We start from the raw sequence: 20,000 nt of genomic DNA on the forward strand, positions 1-20,000 counted from the left end.
AAGAAGTAGCCTTAGCAGTTTGTTTTGGGGTGTCTGGAGCCTTGTTTTTAAGGCCTTTGTGGTGCTATGGTACCATGAGATGCATGCATAGTCGAAGTGACCATGGATGAGGGCTCCTGTTAGAGTCCTCAAAGTATTCTTATTTACCAGTGAGGAGATCCTGTTCAAAAATCTTGTACTTGGGTTGACTTTTTTGATTACTTTAGTTCATTTCTTCACTGGAAAGATAGATACACATCTAACCCCTGCTCACTTTGCTAGGGTTGGATGGCTCAGGGTAGAGGACAGAGTACAGCAACTTTCAATGGGCCTGGTCTACAAGATACACCACAACATTAACATACCCATGTACCTGTCAAAGTATTTCAAAAACGTAAATGAAGTCCACAATCACCAGAGGTAGCTCCACTGATCACGTCCAACCCAGATGTGGCACAAACAAGGGGTTGAATTCGTTCTCCTGCTACGCAACAAAAATGTGGAATGCCTTACCAAAAGCAGTGAAGGAGAGTAAAACCCTACTCTCCTTCAAACTCTCCTTCCCTAAAAGAGTACCTTCAGGAGGCTGCAATTCAAAACTGGCCCCTGTAAAAGTCATAACCTAACCTTCTTATTTTTCATTTTGAAAACTGTTTATATGATGTTCTGCATTGTAGTGTATATGTGTCTGTCATTTAATGTCACTATGAATTGAGTACATGGGGACCCGATTTGAAACAAGCCATTAGGCTTTCATCGGCTTTTCAATCCTATTTAGTTGACCTTGTATTTAAACTGTACTTTCATGTGCTTTTTTTCTGCAAACTTCTAAATAAAGTATTCAATCAATAAATCAATCAATCAATAGCAAACATCCTTATATGTCCAGGTAGGATAACATATCTGGGTATAAGAGGTGTCCAACATGACACCTCAGGAAGGGGCTGTCCCTCAGGCCTCCTGGCCTGGGACTATGATCTGTAAATGCTGTCTCTCTGCTGGAATATTCTTTAATAAACTGTCAACACTTCACCCTGACTGGATATTAAAGAGGTGGTGCCATGGTGTTGCACTTTTTCTGTTTTTCATGTGTCTATGAGGTTGATAGAACTTCATTAAGCCCCCTGGTGGTGTTTTTATGGTGTTTTATGTCTTCTCTGACTATTTTGAGTTTCTACCTGGAGGCTGAAACCTTGAGGGTCAAACGTGCCAATAGAAAAACAGCGCTTTGGTGACATAGTAAAAACATACCCTCCCTTCATTATCATAACACAACAGGTGTGGGCATGAGGAGGAGGAGGGACTAGGACAGGTGGGTGGTGCTAAGGTGGTGGAGGAGGTGCTAAGGTGAGAACCAGGTATACTTAATGAGCTGGAGGCGTGTCCACATAAAAAACATAATTTTAACAATTTCTGTACACTTTTTTGAAAAAACAATCTTCCTACTAGTATAACCATAATACCTGATGATTATGTTTTAGGGGGGGGGGGGGGGGGATCACTGAAAATCACTGCACCCCGTCTTTAATATTTTCCATAATACAGGGCTTCAGCCAGAGCTCCTCCCCGCGGCGGCGGAACGCGACGACGTCGACGCGTGGCGGCCGCCGCGAACAGCGCCAGGTCTACGGCCTGGGACGGCCGCTTCGTCATCTCGGACTCGCAGTTCACCACCCGGTACCCGTTCTCGGCGGCCGTGCGTCTCTCCACGGGCTGCTCCGGCGTGCTGGTGTCGCCCGCCACGTGCTGACGGCCGCCCACTGCGTGCACGACGGCCGGGACTACCTGGCGGGCGCCCGGAGGCTCAAGGTGGGCGTCCTGCAGCTCAAGAGCAGACGAGGAGGAGGGGGGCGAGGGGGGGAGGGGGCGCAGGAGGAGGGGAGGGGGAGGAGGCAGGAGGAAGGAGGAGAAACGCGGTGGGCGAGGAGCACGGGAAGAGGGAGCGGCCGCCAACGGAGGAGAGGAGGAGGAGGAAGGGGAGGAGCGGAACAGCGTGGACGGCGACGCGGCGAGAGAGAGGCAAATATTGTACTTTTACTCCACTACAATTTTTTGTTTAACTTTAGATCACTAGTTACTTTGCAGATATAAAATTATTATATCATAAAACCGTACATTTACCACTTTAGCCCTATTTTATACACAGGCTATTTGAAAATAGCAGATCTACAAGCTCACAACGCGTCGCGATGCGACGCGTTGTGAGCTTGTAGATCATGCTATTTGCAAACATCTTTAGTTTACTTTAGGGCACTTTAAGTATATTTTGATGCCAATATATTTTGATGCCAATACTTTTGTACTTTTACTCAAGTAACATTTCGAAAGCAGGCCCTTTTAATCGTAACAGAGTATTTCTTTATAATGAACAGCGTGGACGGCCACGCGGCGAGAGAGAGGAAGGGCGGGCGAGGCAGGAGAGGGAGAGGGAGAGGACGGAACGGAGGAGGAGGAGGAGGAGCGGGCGATCGGCCAACAACGCCCGAGCTCAACCGCGTGCGTCGCGCCGCCGCCGCAGAGCCCAAGAAAACACCTGTGTTCCGCTGGTCGCGCGTCAAACAAACGCACGTCCCCCGAGGCTGGATCCGAGCGGCCGAGAGCGGTGCCAACAACAACTCCAACTCCAACTCCAACTCCAACTCCGTCTCGGCCGACTACGACTACGCGCTCCTGGAGCTGAGGCGGCGCGTGTCGCAGAAGCACATGGAGGTGGGCGTGGCGCCGGCGGCCACGCCCCTGGCCCGGATCCACTTCTCGGCCTACGACTCGGACAAGGGCCCGCTGAACGGCAACGGCGACGGCGGAGGCGAGACGGTGGTGTACCGCTTCTGCTCGGTCACCAAGGAGTCCGACGACCTCATGTACCAGCGGTGCGACGCCCGGCAGGGCGCGGCGGGCGCCGGCGTCTACGTCCGCCAGAGGGCGGGGGAGGAGGGGGCGGCGGCGGCGGCGGCGGGAGGGGGAGGAGCTGACGCCGGACGACGGGGGAGGTTCCAGCGGAGGGTGATCGGGGTGTTCTCGGGGCACCGGTGGGTGGAGCTGGAGGGAGGCGAGCAGAGGGACTTCAACGTGGCGGTGAGGATCACGCCGGCGAAGTACGCCCAGATCTGCCACTGGATCCACGGAGATCCCAGTCTGTGTAAGGAGATGTGAGGAGCTTTGCGAGATCCCCCAGTCGATCCCCTGGTCTGTGTAAAAACAGTGGTTCTCAAACTTTTTCATGTCAAGGACCGCCGAATTGATAGATATTTCGCCGCGGACCCCCATCTGAAAATATATTGTCCCAGGGACCCTGATTTGTGTTAAAAATGTTCAAGATTTTTTCAAAAATAGCAGATATACAAGCTCATAGCGCGGCACTCAGTGCCGCGCTATGAGCTTGTAGATCTGCTATTTTTGAATAGCCAAAGTATAAAAGGATAAACGTGTTTAAAATGATTGTGATGCCACGTTAAGAGCTAGAGAGCTCTTTAACAAACACCCTAAAGCAATGATTGCTATCAGAATATGGAGCTTTATAATTTATACAAAAATAAGAAATTGTTTTCACAAAGAAATACCACTTACGTTCCCTCTAACTCAGAGAGTGTACAAATGGAACCAAATGGACCCTGGTGGGTCCATTTGGTTACATTTGTACACTCTCTGAGTTACAAAGAAATGAATAAACACTAAGGATTTTGACTCTGTATTGATAAAAAGGAGTCCTAGTTCATTATCACTGACATCAGGTTGCCTCTTCAGTGAAGTCCCTGATGTCGTCGGGGTCGTCGACCCCCAGATCAGTGCAGGTCCCACATCAGTGCAGGTCCCACATCAGTGCAGGGCCCACATCAGTGCAGGGCCTACATCAGTGCAGGTCCCACATCAGTGCAGGTCCCACATCAGTGCAGGGCCCACATCAGTGCAGGTCCCACATCAGTGCAGGGCCCACATCAGTGCAGGGCCTACATCAGTGCAGGTCCCACATCAGTGCAGGTCCCACATCAGTGCAGGGCCCACATCAGTGCAGGTCCCACATCAGTGCAGGGCCCACATCAGTGCAGGGCCCACATCAGTGCAGGTCCCACATCAGTGCAGGGCCCACATCAGTGCAGGTCCCACATCAGTGCAGGGCCCACATCAGTGCAGGGCCCACATCAGTGCAGGGCCCACATCACAATTATATCACCAAGAAATGAAATTTAAAAAAAGTAGATTTCTACTTAGTGATATGACAGAGTCTATGCTATGGTTCTCTAATATTCTTTATGTGAGTGCAGAAACCAACTTGCTAATGTGTAATTGGTGCTAGGCCACTGGTAATTATAATGAGAATTTTAATCCAATGGTGGACAGTGGTACATTTACTTGAGTACAGTACTTAGAGTATATTTTTGGAGGGTTACTTTTTTCCCCTTACAAAATATATTATGAATGAACCACTTAAACCCTATTTCAAATTGTGAAAATAGCCGATCAACAAGCTCACAACACTTGAGCTTGCAGATCTGCTATTTTTGTTATTTTTGTATATTTGTTTTTTTACTTTAAAAAAGTATTCTAAATGTCAATACAGCAACGCATTGATATTGAAAAGAAAATGTGCTTAATCATAATTTTTTACTTTGTCCACCATTGAATAATTGTATCAGATATTATAATATTAAGATAATATAATTATACCTGAGGTATGATTATTTGAGAGGGACTTAGACTGCCTCTGCAGTCTGTATATATAGTAGCTACAATAAATACACTGTGAAATCCACAGGTTTATTTAACTCTGAGAGCACTCTGGGTTAAATTAACCGTCAGGATTTCTCAGTGAATGGATGGATGATGTTTGCTAAATGGATGCTTTTTAATGTGCTGTTAACATTTTGGTGAACAGGTTTGAATGCTTTTAGCGGGTCATGTCACTAATAATCAGTCATTGCATTGAAATCACTCATATACAGATTATTGATTATGTCTGGTAATGCTTGCAGCAAAAAAAAACTAAGGTATTTGTGATTATTATTATTATTATGGTATTATCTAAGACCACAAGGTGTCAGGTAAGGCTTCATCTTTTAAGTTATGTTGAAGAAACAGTAGGCTACTACAATAGTACTGTTTCTACCACGGGGACTCCCTTATTTCCGAGTGTTTCGACCCCGGGTACCACCCCTAATACTGTATGCCCTATCCCTAACCTTAATCCTAACCTTAACCTCACAACTTCTATGCCTAAACCTAACCATTAACCTCACAGAAACTATAACCTCGTAGAAAACTATATGCCTGAAAACCCTAACCTCAAAACCACGGCCACCTGACTGTAAAACCCTGGGAAAAGAGGGAGTCTCGGTAGACATTATGATGTTACACACATGTTGACATGCTGATGGTGAACAAACTGAACGTGGGATTGGAAGAACAACACGGTACATTTATCAGCCAACAAAAGCAGATCTATAGACATAAAGTGATGAGGCGTGATGGTCGTTTGGATCAGTCTATTTGTATTTTATTGCATCTCATTTGGACTCAACAACATGCAAATGGAGGGGCGGGGCGGGGTGGGTGGGTGGGGCGGGGTTGGGGTGCAGAGGGGTAGCCGGGTATAGAGGGGCAGTGGGATGATTCCATCCATAAACTCCCCTCCTCACCCCCGCCCCCCTCCCCGAAACAAAAACAAAACAAAACAGCCTTCGAATGAATACTTTAGCAAACATTTACGTAATCCACGTTCTTTTTTTTTGTTCAATGTGTTTTTAATTGTCTTTTTATTGTTATTCGTCATCTTTTCATTCAACACTTTTTGTTAATGCCACAATGGAGATAAGATACAGTCACGTTTTTTTTTTTTCTCTTTTGGAAATAAACGACACACAGAACATCCAGTGTTTATATTTGAGTGCTTTTACAGTGAAAGAGTCTCCACAACCTTCCAGAAAAAATGGACGCAAACGACCGTACGGACCACTGCTTCACGATAACCTTGGGAGGACTATTGGGGCCACGTTCCATTCAATATCCGCACCTGTTTCCTCGCCTTTTCCATTTACGAGCTGACAGCGTCGACTTACTTAGACATTTAACCACTTAAGCCCTATCTCGTACTTTGTCGTACGAGTCACAAAATAGGGACGCCAGGTTGAAAGCCGTTAAATTCTGTCAAATGTCACGTGCGGAACAAGGCGAGGAGAGAGGCCCTTGAGCCAAATTCCAATATTCAAGATTTCTGTATACGCCATGTGTTACGTGACAGTGAAATTGGGGACCTTCACAAATACGTGACCATCTTGTGGACGTCAACATCCGAAAGCAAATCACAGTTGTTTGTTTACTAACAGAGTATACTAGGTTTAACTCTGTTAAGAAACAAACAGCAGTGATTTACGTCGGACATTGGCGTTACGTGAAGTCAACACGATGGTCACATATTTTGGCAGGTCACCAATTTCTCCGTGACACACGGCAAAACGAGTAGGCAGATTTGTTTTTGTATTGGAATTTTGGCTTTTTGGAAGTACAGGAACCCAGAGTGACCTCCATGATGCATGCTAATGATGCAGTACCACTCCACACCAGCAAGGGGAGCCACAGTAAACACTTTGGGGGCTGAGTTTGCATTCAATAATCAACACTGCCTCGGGTTAATAGATATGTACAAGAGGAGGCGGGGCATTTTCTCTGCTTGCAATTTTTTTCCACCGGTATTTGTTGACATAACTAAAAATATATGATACATTTTCCTCTCAAAACAAAAGACATTAAAGAAAAATAACATAATCTATCATCAAGCTATTCTAAAATGCATTGGTCAATTTGAACACAGTCCACAATTTTTTGCAAGTGTCAATTCAAGACGATCCCCTCCCCCCCAAAACAGACAAAGTAAAGATTTTAAAAAATGACCTGAACAAAGTGGAAGTTTATAAGTACCATTATTTGTTCTACGATATAGTGCGAGTTGCACCGTCCACAAAGGTCACACAATTGATCCAGAACTGTTCTCGAATACGGACTTGAAGAGACGGGATGGCTGGTCAAATGTTGGTACACAGTAAAATCCTCAGCGTTCAATGTATCCAGTTTTAAACTCTGCTAGTGTGCAAACGGACCCGTAAGGGTCCATTTGGTTGCATTTGTACACTCGCACAGTTAAAGCATCAGTCAGGATTTTACTGTGTAAAGGGCCACCAAGCACCATATCTATAAAGATAGCGTAAAAAAAATTGTTCTAACTCAAGTTGAGTCAACACCACAACAATAACAAAGACAATAGTGAATGATATAGTTAGTTATATAGTGCTTGGTTGGGGCCGTCCCAACCAAGCACTAAAAGCTATAAATTTAACTATAACGATATTGTTTTAACTCAAGTGGATGGCAGAGCCCACACCACAACTCTAACGATGACAGTGGTGAACGATAAACCGTTATAGTTACATTTATAGTGCTTGGTGCGGTGGACGGCCCCTATAAACGCTTAAACCCTATAATTAGTTGAGTCCCTCAGGACTCTATACACAAGGCCCCCCTCCTGTTTTCAACACTATCACTAAACATCTTTGTCCCAGAACGAGGGACGCTGCACACGGACAAAGTTTGGTGACATCTTTAAAACCCAGCTCCGGTATTAAAATTGGACAGCAGTTCATAAGACGAGAGAGAGAGAGGGGGCAGGGGATTGGCCAGTGAGGTTTACGCACACCGAACACAGTCCAACATTTAAACAACAAAGTCCTTTTGTCTGGGGAGAGAGAGATGCGCGAAAATAGGCTAAAACCAACACATATGCACCATTTCCAAAGTCAGCTGATATGCAAGGGAATCCAGAACGAATCTAAACACGTTTAGTTTTTTAGTTTTTTCAGTTTTTAGTTTTTATCGTTGATTTTGTTTAGTTTTCTTTCCTCATAGTATATTAAGTAAAGGTTAACATTGAAGTTACACACACACTCACACGCACGTAAACAGAAGTTATGTTCTCTGTATTTCTAGGGTTTCACATTCACGGTTGTGCTACAACATTAGATTAGGGGGAGGGAGGAGTGGGGGGCGGGGCTTCTCGGGGCGGGGCTTCTCGGGGCTGGTCGTAGTAGAGCTGATGATGGCTGATTGGCGGACGGGGGCGGGGCTCGGATGGAGGGAAGGCAGGAAGGAAGGAAGAAAGGAAGGACGGACGGACGGAGGGTGTGCACTCATCCAGATCCACAGAGCTCCAGACACAACAGTAACCACTGGAGGGAGACAGAGAGAGAGAAAGAAATTAATTGGAGACAGAGAGAAGGCAACAGCATCTCAGACATACTGCAGCAGACAGACTGACAGACAGACAGACAGACAGACAGACAGACAGACAGACGGCGGGGCCTACCTTGGGGGCTTATGGGTAACGGGGCAGTTCTACATGAAGTCTTTGATGTTGAGGTCGTCCAGGGCGTTCCTGGGGGGAGGGGGTCTTCGTGGGCTCTGGGCGACGCCCGGAGACATCTGCGTGTGCATACACACATATACACACGTCCACTGTTCAATTCTGCTCATCGTCACCATTACAACACCATTACGTGTGTGTGTGTGTGTGTGTGTGTGTGTGTGTGTGTGTGTGTGTGTGTGTGTGTGTGTGTGTGTGTGCTTGCATAGCGTTGCTGTCGGTCAGAAACCTCTTATCTCCACACTCTAACTTTCCGTAAATTAATGCCCTACTTGATCTATACCACAGCGTCACACAAAAGCATCAAAAGGAGCAGATCTGCAAGCTTGAAACGTGGTGGAAGTGACGTGTTTCGAGATTGTAGATCTGCTACTTTTGCTATTTCTCTTTGCTATTTTGAACCCTGAACAGTCTTGAACATATGAGGTTTCCACCCGACAGAGAGACGATATACCTGTGAGGAGCCGAATGTCCCCACAATAGGCTCTATGCACAGCAGCCATATTGTGAAGACATTCACAGGTGTTACCAATGATACTAATGAAGGCTCTTTTCCATTCTTGGTCAAACAGAGTCAGGGTGCTAATATTGTGCATGTTGGCTCACTGGAAACACTCTGCTACACCAGTGGGTCTACAGTTGGGGTCCAGGGACCCTCATGGGCTTCCAAATGACCCCTTACTGCTGTGTAACTCTGAGAGTGTACAAATGGAACCACCAGTGGGTCTACAGTTGGGGTCCAGGGACCCTCATGGGCTTCCAAATGACCCCTTACTGGTGTGTAACGGGTCCATTTGGTTCCATTTGTACACTCTCAGAGTTATGGTGGTCGTGGAAACCACTGTGCTACACTAAATGGAACAGAGCCTTCATTAGTATCATTGGTAACACCTGTGAATGTCTTCATAATATGGCTGCTGTAAATAGAGCCTATTATCACAACATTTGAGAAATAAACATTTTGAGAGGACCATTCTTCATTGATCCTCACAAGAGAAAATGGGTGTTTTATGGTTAAACAATTCTTATTTATCTTTTTTTACAGTTACAGTTAGGAAAAACATTCAGGTTAATAGGCATTTGGACATTACATTTAGGGGTTTAAAGGGCTGGAGTTGCCTAGGCTAGGGAGTTGCCAGTATCGTACACCATTATAATAGAGCCGATCTACAAGCTCTACACGTCGCAGTGAAGCTTTAATAGATTGGCTGTTATTTGCAATGGTGCACAACACACTGCGCACGAGGAAGTATAAAGCGTCATTCACACGATTTGCACGATAACTATGACCATAACTATAACTACAACTATGTATGTGTGAGCCTGTGTTAGAGCCCGCACGGAAGGAGGGGGGGGGGGGGGTGGGGGGGTGGAGAGAGAGAGAGAGGGAGGGAGGGAGGAGATCTCTGTCTTCAGTGGTGCAACTGGTGCTGAAAATGTATGAATTCTGTTGTTAAGCCGTGACGTATGCGCCCGTCAGAACATCTTCCGTTAAGAGCGTCTGCTAAATGCCTAAATAGGCTCTATTTAGGCATTTAGCAGCCATATTGGGAATGAATTGGCCCCCTTCCTTACTTCCTTCACAGGTGTTACCAATAATACTAATTAAGGCTCTGTTCCATTTAGTGTGGCATAGTGGTTGTCTTATTTTCAAGGACCCCCATAACTCTGAGAGTGTACAAATGGAACCAATTTGGTTCCATTTGTACACTCTCAGAGTTACACACCCACCATAAGGGGCCATTTGGGAACCAAAATGGAGTGTTTCTAGTGAGCCAACATGCACAATATCAGCACCCTGACCAGAATGGAACAGAGCCTTCATTAGTATCATTGGTAACACCTGTGAAGGAAGTAAGAAGGGGCCCAATGTCTTTCCAATATGGCTGCTGTGCATAAGGCCTATTGTAAATTGTAGTAAGACAAACCTGTGTGTGTGTGTGTGTGTGTGTGTGTGTGTGTGTGTGTGTGTGTGTGTGTGTGTGTGTGTGTGTGTGTGTGTGTGTGTGTGTGTGTGTGTGCATGCGTGTGCATGCGTGTGGTTGTCCCGCAATTTTTACCGGTGATCCTGGCGCGGCGCCAGCCGGTGGGAAGCCTGGCCTAACCATGGGCATCATGGGAGCTCCGGCGCCGGGCGCCCCGGGCTTTTTGCCACGCACACAGAGATGGGGGGGGGGGGGGGGGAGAGGGGGGGGAGAAGAGACAAGTAAGGCTCCAAACCTCACGTCCTTAAAGTGTGTGGGTGGTTTTAGTGCAAAACAAACGGGTCAAAAAAAGGAGGAGGGCCATTGGCCATCATTAGGTATGTGTGTATCCTAATGTCCCCGGACCAATGGGTGGTCTTACCATGCAGTAGCTGGGGGTATACGAGCCCATAAATGCGGGGCCCCCCATGGGGACGCTCTAGGGACGTGAAGGGGAAGGGAAGGGAGAGGAGTTTTGGATGGTTACTAGACTACATATAACACAACAAGAGACAGGCACTGCAACACACACACACACACACACACACACACACACACACACACACACGCACACACACACACATACATACATGTCCAGTGGTTCTCAAACGTGTTTTATTTAATTCAAGGACACCCCCTTAAAGGTAGGTTAAGTGGTATGTTTTGGTTAAAAAATACATGTTAAAAGGTTAAAGGTTAAAGCACGATATTGTGATAGTAATCATTGCTATAGAGTGTTGTTCCTTAACAGGAGTCTCCATGTCTCTCCAGCTCTTTGATAAACAGAAAACACATGTTCAGGTGGGTTGCAACATTTTGTCAGCTCATTTCCTTGTGTCATCACTTCCAATTTCACTTGTTTATCCACTTGTCTATCCTGATTGGATAAAATTGGTATCCCGAGCTGAAAATTTATTTTCTGTTTAATAAAGAGCTGGAGAGACGTGGACGTGAACAAACATTCTATAGCAATGAGTACTGTCAGAATATAGAGCTATATTTAACACTTATTTTAATGAAATAATAATACCCTACCTATAACTTTGCGGACCTGTAAGGCTTCATTTAGAGCCCCCTCAAGAAACCCTGAGGGTACCCCAGACCCCTACTTTGAGAACCACTGTGTGTAATGGCTAAACAATCTAAAAGCCTGCGTTCAGTGCGCTCTGGTGACGAGGTGTCACATCAAACAAAGTATTTTCAACTGGAAGGAAAATAAGACGTTTGAAAGTACAGTGTTTATATTGAACACTCCGAAGCATAAATCAGGCTTAAGGACGAAGCTTAAAAGACGTGAACAAAAGAAAACACACACAAAATGGTGGCAAAGACGAAGTCGTGGATGTTGTTAAAGGACCACTTCAACCATTTTCAACCTATCTTCATATAACTGGTCCTCACTGATGCTCATTATAAGACGCCACCATTTCTGTCTAACTCACTCTGCGTCTCAGAGGAGGGCTGCGGACAGCCCAGGAACCTGCCTACCAGTGACATCATCGGTAGGCGGGAATCCCCATCGATGATGTCACTGGTAGGCGGGTTTCTGAACTGTGCACAGCCCACCAATGAGACTGAAAATGGTGCCGTCTTGTAATGATTGTAAGGGACCAATTATACGAAGATAAGGTTAAGAATGGGTGGGGTGCTCCTTTAATTACAGGACACACAAATCAGCACAGCAAAACAAACAAACAAACACACACACACACACACACACACACACACACACACACACACACACACACACACACACACACACACACACACACACACACACACACACACACACACAGCACAACAAAAAGCCCTAACTTATTGTATTCTGAATTACTGTATATGATTTATTGATGTGCAGATGCATAAGCATGTAGGCCTACTAAACTGAAGATAGGCTTGTTTTTAAACAGTGGACAGTTACGCCTAGTTAGGTGGGAGGATAAAAACATGAGGTTGTATAAAACTAAACGTCATGTAGAGAGCAAGGGATGAATTCATAACCGCTATGCCAAATGAGGAGGAGGGGACGAGCATTTGTTTATCGGATCATCTGAATAATTAGGTTGATTTCATGGCGTGAAAAAAAAGATTATTATGTAGAAGTTAAGATCAAAAGCAAAGGCTAAATCCTGATTTACGCTCGGTTGAGCACCGGGGTCACGCACCAAAAATAGCTAATCTACAAGCTCACAATGCGTCGCAAAGCGACGTGTTGTGAGCTTGTAGATTAGCTATTTCCGGTATATAAAAAAATATCCGGCTTTATTCAGTTAATACTCTCTTGTGCTACTTCCTTACTTGCTCTGTGGGAGATAATCCAGAAAAAAATAATCCTGAGAAATGTAATCTGCCTAATGCTGTGACTCTGTGACATGAAGATTATCATCGTTAATTTTGTTTTGGTTTTTATCCGATGTTTTTCTTCAATAACTTAAAAGGTCGGGGACTTTCGAACAAGACCCGCCCCTCTGTCTGTCTGTGCTCTGACTGGTCGGGCACACTTCCCGCCTCCCTAGCTCTATGATTGGTCCACCTCGGAGAGAGAGAGAGAGAGAGCCGGGGGATGAGGGCCATGCTTTTTAATAGGTTGCAGGTACTCCATGCCCTGGCCTTGTCACTGCAGCCATGCAGCCCAGCAGGCTCCACTCCATGCTATAAGACACAGACAACATTTACCATGGGAGCACCCCAGCTAGGGGGAGCTACCTGAGCTGCTGCTGCTGCTGGGGTCCCCATCGTCATCGTCAGGTCTGTGGGAGAGAGAGAGAGAGAGAGAGAGAGAAAGAGTTATTATACTGTGTAAAAACGTCCAAAGCCCGGCCCAGGGGCCAATCGTGGGATGAGAACAGATTTTAGATGGCCAGCGGTCTTACTTCGCAGCACAGATGAGTGGTTTACGTGTGGCTATTGATATTGCACTGTGGTTAAAGTAAATGATTGTATTGTGATGCATTTGCATGTGACTTTGTTATGGTCCAAAAGTACAGTATAAGACAGAAGGATGCGGTCGACCCTGTGAATGTAGAGGTCACCAGACATATCTGAGGCTCCAATTGTCTGGCTATACGGCAGACTAAACGGTGACTTACTGCTAGCCATGTTAGCCATAGTGGCATCCAGGTCACCCCCGGCCTGGGGGGATGCTGCAGGCTTCATTACGTCCCCTAGACCATCAAATACTGACAGAGAAGAAGAGAGGAGAGAGAGGGATATGAGAGAGAGAGAGAGGTTAGGATCCTACAAAGCATCATCAGCTCAACTTTACTACCCGGGATTACCATGACGACTAAATGATACGGTCTCCATGACGACAGGAGAGGAGCAGTGGAACGTGAGCTAGAGGGAACCACCATCACTGACTCACACATACACGCACAGACACACACACGCACACGCACACACACACACACACACACACACACGTGCGCGCGCTCTCACAGACACACCTGCGCACACCCACACACGCTCACACACACATTTATGACTATTTATTATCGTACTCAATTGTCATTTCACTGCCAAATCTATAATATTAAAGGGATATTTCCCTTTCAAATAAAATAAGCGAAAAAAGTAATGGAAAAATCACGGCCCCCTCAGGCATTAGAAGGACATTCTAATCTAATGCGTGAGGGGGCCGTGATTTTCGCAACGCGCCGTGAGCGTGTAGATCTGCTATTTTCACTATTCTTGAAAAATGTTAATTACAATGTTTTTTGTATTATTTGCCCCCAAAGTAGGGACACCGCCGGGGTTGAAGTGGTTAAAGTGTGGTCTGTGACAGGGCAGTGATAGGACAACAGTGTGGTATGTGACAGGGCAGTGATAGGACAACAGTGTGGTCTGTGACAGGGCAGTGATATGACAACAGTGTGGTCTGTGACAGGGCAGTGATATGACAACAGTGTGGTGGTAAGCACTATATCAGCTACAAGAGAACACTGCCATGTCAGCTACAGAGCGTACTACTGTACAATGCTGATATGCAAACTGGGCTGGGGGAAACAAGAGCTCATGTACTACTATTCTAATATAGAATTACAAAACCTCCAAATTATGTTGCATGACAGTATTTTGTGCATGCAGCATTTAGCAGCATTTAGCGCCTTATCATGTACAATCAAATATTTTATGCTTTCAGGTCATTAGTTTTACTTGCATGATAGGCAGTGGTGGAAAAAGTGCTAACATTTTGTAAAAGTATCAATAACCTCACAATGCATCGCGACGCATTGTGAGCTTGTAGATCTGCTATTTTCAAATGGTCAAAATGAATATAGGGCTGAAGTGGTTAGTGTATGTTTTGTAATAATAATCAAAATCTACAAAGTAACTAGTTTTCAAATACTTGTAGTGGAGTAAAAGTACAATATTTGTCTCTGAGATGTAGTTGAGTAGAAGTAAAAGTACAGACAATTGGAAATAGTCCAATAAAGTAAAAATACCTCAAAACTGTACTTAAGTGTGGTTCTCAACCTTTTCAGGCCACGCTCTCAAAATCATTTGAGAACCTCTGTCTTAGATGACTGTATGTTAAAATGTCTTAATTCAACTCCATAGAGAGTCCATTTATATGACACTCTGGCGAAGCATAAATCATGCTCATCAGCTAATGTTGTGGTAAAGCGACGTCGGCACAGCTGAGCCCTGCATGCTGCACCTACTGTACTGCAATGCAGCAGTGCACTGTGGGAAATTAGCGCGTGTCATGGAGGAAGCCAGGAGGAACTCACCCAATCGCACGGCAGGAAGCAAAAAGCAAAGAGCCAGCCACCAGCAGAGCCAGATGGAGAGAGAGAGAGAGAGAGAGAGAGAGAGAGAGAGAGAGAGAGAGTGATGGGGAGTGATGGACAGAGAGACAGAAGGCCAAGAGAGAGAGAGAGAGAGAGCGGTGAGGTTTTAAAGGGGCAGGTGAACATGAATCCATTTCAGAATGAACATGAATTAACAAAATAAAACACAGAAAAGAGAGAAGAGAGAGAGAGAGAGAGAGAGAGAGAGAGAGAGAGAGAGAGAGAGAGAGAGAGAGAGAGAGAGAGAGAGAGAGAGAGAAATAGTTAAGCCTTAAAGCCATAGTTACACAGTAATATCCCGAGTGTCCATTAGAAGCCACGATCTATAAAGATGTATTATGTCCTATTAACTATTATAGCCGGGATTCGAACCCGGCGGGGACGAAATTTCTACAACTCTAAAGCTCCTTACACACCGGGGGGAGATTTTTTCATGCGAATAATACGTTTTTTTAACCTTATAAAGTCAATGCAAGCTTCCATGGAGCGAAAAAGCAAAGCGAAAAAGCGTCTTTTAATTATTCGGAACGAGTCCGAATTTTGCGTATATTCGCATAATCGCCGGTGTGTAACGACCTTTATTCCTCTTTGGAATGAGCTGCTCTGTGTGCTACTGTATGCAATCTATTGGACTATTTATTTTTTTTACATTGGAAATAGGTGTTCCATTACACTTTTATGTGGAATGTGTACATTCTGGGTTGAAGTTGTATTGTGATGAAACTAAACTAAACTAAACTAAAATAACCTTGTCTAACAGGCAGTCCTCGCTAAACGCGTCAATGGAAGAATAAAGAGAACACCGCTATAGTTATCAGATCAAATAACGTTTTATTCGTTGAAATAATGATCGCGGCTTCAATTGAACTCTGTGAGCACGCAAATGGAACCAAATGGACCCGTGAGGGTCCATTTGGTTCCATGTGAGTTCTCACAGAGTTCAGTTGACACTCAGGATGGCTACAGTGCACAATGACATTTGGAGTCCATCAGTTGCGTAAACATGCAGGAAGAAGGAGATGACCGGCGATCACACAGGTGAGAGCGCAGCCTCCCGTTGCCTCGGTAACGCAGTTACCAAGGTTACTACCGGTTGCTCAGTGAAATGAAAATAAATGAATTAAGGAAAAGATCATTGGGACCCCCGTGAGATTATAATTAATAATAACCATTGCAACATTATGTACAGTATCTGTGTTGGTGACAAAACTAATGTGATCACATTCAAACATACAGTAAATGCTCCAAGCTGGTGTAAGTGACATGTATTTGGTCAAATCAAGTGTATACATTCCGATAGTAATCATTGCCATAGAATATTTGTTCAGCAACATGGGTCTCCCCATCTCTCCAGCTCTTTAGTAAACAGAAAATAAACGTTCAGGTCAGGATACCAATTGTATCCAATCAGGAGAATACAGAATACAGGATAAGCAAGTGAAATCGGAAGTGAAAAAAGTGAGGGACACACACACACACACACACACACACACACAATGGGCAGACACAATTGCACCGGAACTGTCTGGATCCTTGTATCTTATGTATCGTTCCAATTGTTTCCTGTTCTCGTACTTTTAATGTGTAGTATTGTTCCTCGTGTTTCCAGTCTGCCCTAGTGTTTGCTACCTGTCTTGTCTCACCTCCCTGTGATTACTTGTTTCTCCACCTGTGTGCCCTGTTAGTCTCCCAGCCAATCCCTGTGTTGATTGTCTTTGAATTCACCTGTGTCTTGTTAGTCCTGTGTGTATTTAAACCTCCCCATGTTCTGTGTAAACCTTTTTAGATTATAGTTAATGTTATGGTGTGTCCTGCCCTTGTACGGTATGTCCTGCTTTAATGCCAGTTTGTATCCTGAGTTTGTTAATAAATCATCATTGAACCTTCCCTACCTGCCTGCCTGTGTTGTTCTGCACTTGGGTCCAAAACGTGTCTCATATTGTGACAGGAACACTATACATCTGAAGCTGAATAATCTTTGTGGGGTTCTGGTTAACATTGGTATCCCGACCCGATAATATATTTTCTGTTTACTAATGAACCGGAGAGACAAGGAGACCCCTGTTACTTAACAAACATTTTATAACAATTATTACCATTAGTTCTTGTTCAGTAGAAACGGCTCAAATAGATCATTATCACCAAACAAACCACATGAGTAACTAACAGACAGAGCCAACCAGCAAACAGTAGCATATTCTGGTTGAAAATAATGCAAAACGCTGTGTGTAACAAATATGCTGTAGTCACATGTTTCAGTGCAGTGAAGGCTATTGCTTGGTGTTGCATTGTACCCATGCCATGCATTGATTGGTGTGGAGGGTAATCACTAATATATGTGATTAGAAATAGCGTATTAATTGTAAGAAACAACCTTGCTTGAGACAAGTATACGAAACAAAAAGGCATCACATGTGGTGTGTGGAATCACACAACTTCCTGCACCTTACACAAATAAAAGCCTGGAACTGGACTGGAAAGACGCAACCGGTGTTTTTAAAGTACAGATCTAAGGTCAGATTTACTGATTTACTGACTTATTTTGAAAAGCCAAACCAGATGCCGAATCAGCAGCCATGGAATCTAGTACATTTCACACACTTGTTTTTGGTGATATGGCGAAATTATCGTACATTGGGCATTTCTGGCATTATTGATCGTACATCGTACAGAGGGTAAAATTATAGTATACAAATCTGGCAACACTGGTGGGGGTGAGTGCTTATTTCGGGGATGAGGGGGGGGGGGTGGTTATAATATTACCTGACATGAGTTCGGCTCCGGGGGCGGCGGCGGCAAGAGGGGCGGGCTGGGCGTCTCCCCCGGCGGGCTCTGAGGGAGGGGGTCAAACCCAAAACATACCAAAGAAGCATACACCGTCCCAGAACAAAGAGGACCGGGCCGTTCCCATTGCAGCATGAGGGCAGAGAATGGGGGGTTAACAGTCAACCTTCATCTCCACACTGGGACTATATGGCAGACAGACAAGAGACATGAATAATACAATATATTCTTGAGTCTATGTATCAGTGGTTCTCAAAAACTGGGGCCCAGGGACCCTCAGGTTTCCGTGAGGGAGCGTTCCAAATGGACCCTTACGGGTGTGTAACTCTGAGAGCGTACATTTGGTTCCATTTGTACGTTCTCAGAGTTATGGGGAAATTTGAAATGAAAAGGACCACTGTTTCTATTACATGTGTCATCATGGCTTATTGTCCATGTACAAAATGTACACACAGTCAGTGTGAAATGCACCCCGCAGGCCCGCACTGACACACAGCCACACACATACATACACGCACACGTGCGCACACACACACACGTGCGCGCACGCACACACACACACACACACACACACACACACACACACACACACACACACACACACACACGCATGCAAAAACACAAAGAAGTGCACATATCTGTTATTTCCGCTAGAAGTTGCAAAGCAATAAAGTCCCCAGTGTTCATGGTTTGTAACTAGACAAGAAGGGAATTACACTCAAGCCATACAAAAGCCATACACAGCAAACTCCTGAGTACTAGTTTAACCCTTCTTTGAGGGTCCTTGTCAAACAATCAACAGAGCATGGTCCAAAGCGCACGGCATAAATGCATTCTCCATGTTTTTCTAGTTGCACGGCACAGAATCTGGGCACAAAGTAAGGCGCGCGGCACAAAGGGGTTGTCTCTTGAAAAAATAAAAACGGGTGTGTTTTACGCGTAACATATAAACCAATCAGAGTGACATCTCCCATTGCCTTTAACCACTTAAATCCTCATTGTGGGCAAGGCTTTTGTAGAAAATAGCAGATCGACAAGCTCACAACAGCCTGTGAGCTTGTCGGTCGGCTACATAGTCGGCGAAAGCTTTCCCCACAATAACAGAAAACGTAAAAGACCCTAGAATAGAGGGACTCCGGTCAACCACATAGGGTTAAAGCCGTTAAGAGCCAGGTGCGCCTGCATGCCTGCACCTGGCACGATGCTACTTAAATAGAGATTTGGACACGTTTGGAGGAGAAGCGAGCCGTTTTCTGCTGAGCGGAGTGAAAGTGCGAGGGGAAGCAGACGTGGAGCGTGGGAAGAGGAGGTATAGTGGCGAGCATGTCCTCATCTTCCTGGCATCACCAGAACAGCCGCACAACGCCAAGAGATATAATGATGTCTGGATGGGGAAGACCGTGGGCGGCACAGACGGGTGCTAATACATTTAGCTGCACACACCATACGTGGGTGCTGGGTGTGAAAAGTTGTAGCAATGACACGCTTTGCGTCGCAGCGTTTTTCACTTTTGCATTTGACTCTGGGGGGGGGGTATTAACTAGGGGGTAATAACTATACGCGTCTGGAAACCGGGGTTTGGACATGCCCTCGTCCCTCCACTTCCAGTGGTGCACCTGTTTTCATTCCCACTAACAATATTTCTCCACAAAGAACGTGGATTGTTTTGGTTATAAGCCCACTTGTTTCTATGATGAAAGAGCAAGTTAAAATGTTACTAACTTTCTGTGGTTTTGTCGGCTTCGAGGGACGCTATTGTTAAATGAGTTTCGGTTTGTTTCCAGTGGGAAGCGAGCGCACAGATCTAAATCCCGCCCACTACATTTGATATAGTTAAAGCGTGGCCTGCTTCCTGATCGAAGGCACTTGTAGCCAATGTGCATAATAGGTTCTCAACGGGGCTCCCGAACAGATTCAAGCGCAGCTCTGAATCTGTTCTTGAGCGATTAGTGGTTGACTAATAATGATGACTTCGCTAATGACTACTGAAGAAGCTGTTTCAGTGTAACTCATAATCCCCTAGAGTCAGACAACCAGCAATCAAAGCTGAGCTTCAAGGCATCCGACTACAAA

The 20,000-nt window shown here is 45.2% G+C and overlaps 2 protein-coding genes across 2 annotated transcripts in view; one reads left to right on the top strand and one right to left on the bottom strand.

Annotated features, from left to right (window-relative positions):
• Positions 1-3,541, top strand: part of LOC311062771 (inactive serine protease 35-like) — a 9,835-nt gene extending 6,294 nt beyond the window's left edge. Inside the window, exons 4-6 of the mRNA XM_084081992.1 lie at positions 1,525-1,788; positions 1,874-1,998; positions 2,352-3,541. Coding sequence (XP_083938118.1) covers positions 1,525-1,788; positions 1,874-1,998; positions 2,352-3,132 — 1,170 coding nt within the window. The 3' untranslated portion in view covers positions 3,133-3,541. The remainder of the gene's footprint in view (positions 1-1,524; positions 1,789-1,873; positions 1,999-2,351) is intronic.
• Positions 3,542-8,358: 4,817 nt separating this feature from the next.
• The window catches only part of LOC311062504 (clathrin coat assembly protein AP180-like), a gene marked incomplete at both ends in the record, with an annotated part of 63,046 nt that continues 51,404 nt past the window's right edge, over positions 8,359-20,000 (bottom strand). The window contains 5 exons of the mRNA XM_084081592.1: positions 8,359-8,445; positions 10,447-10,530; positions 13,027-13,100; positions 13,440-13,529; positions 17,907-17,975. Coding sequence (XP_083937718.1) covers positions 8,359-8,445; positions 10,447-10,530; positions 13,027-13,100; positions 13,440-13,529; positions 17,907-17,975 — 404 coding nt within the window. The remainder of the gene's footprint in view (positions 8,446-10,446; positions 10,531-13,026; positions 13,101-13,439; positions 13,530-17,906; positions 17,976-20,000) is intronic.

The sequence above is a fragment of the Gymnoscopelus microlampas genome, assembly GCF_963454915.1.
Source record: "Gymnoscopelus microlampas genome assembly, chromosome: 16".
In the NCBI taxonomy this organism is placed as follows: Eukaryota; Metazoa; Chordata; class Actinopteri; order Myctophiformes; family Myctophidae; genus Gymnoscopelus; species Gymnoscopelus microlampas.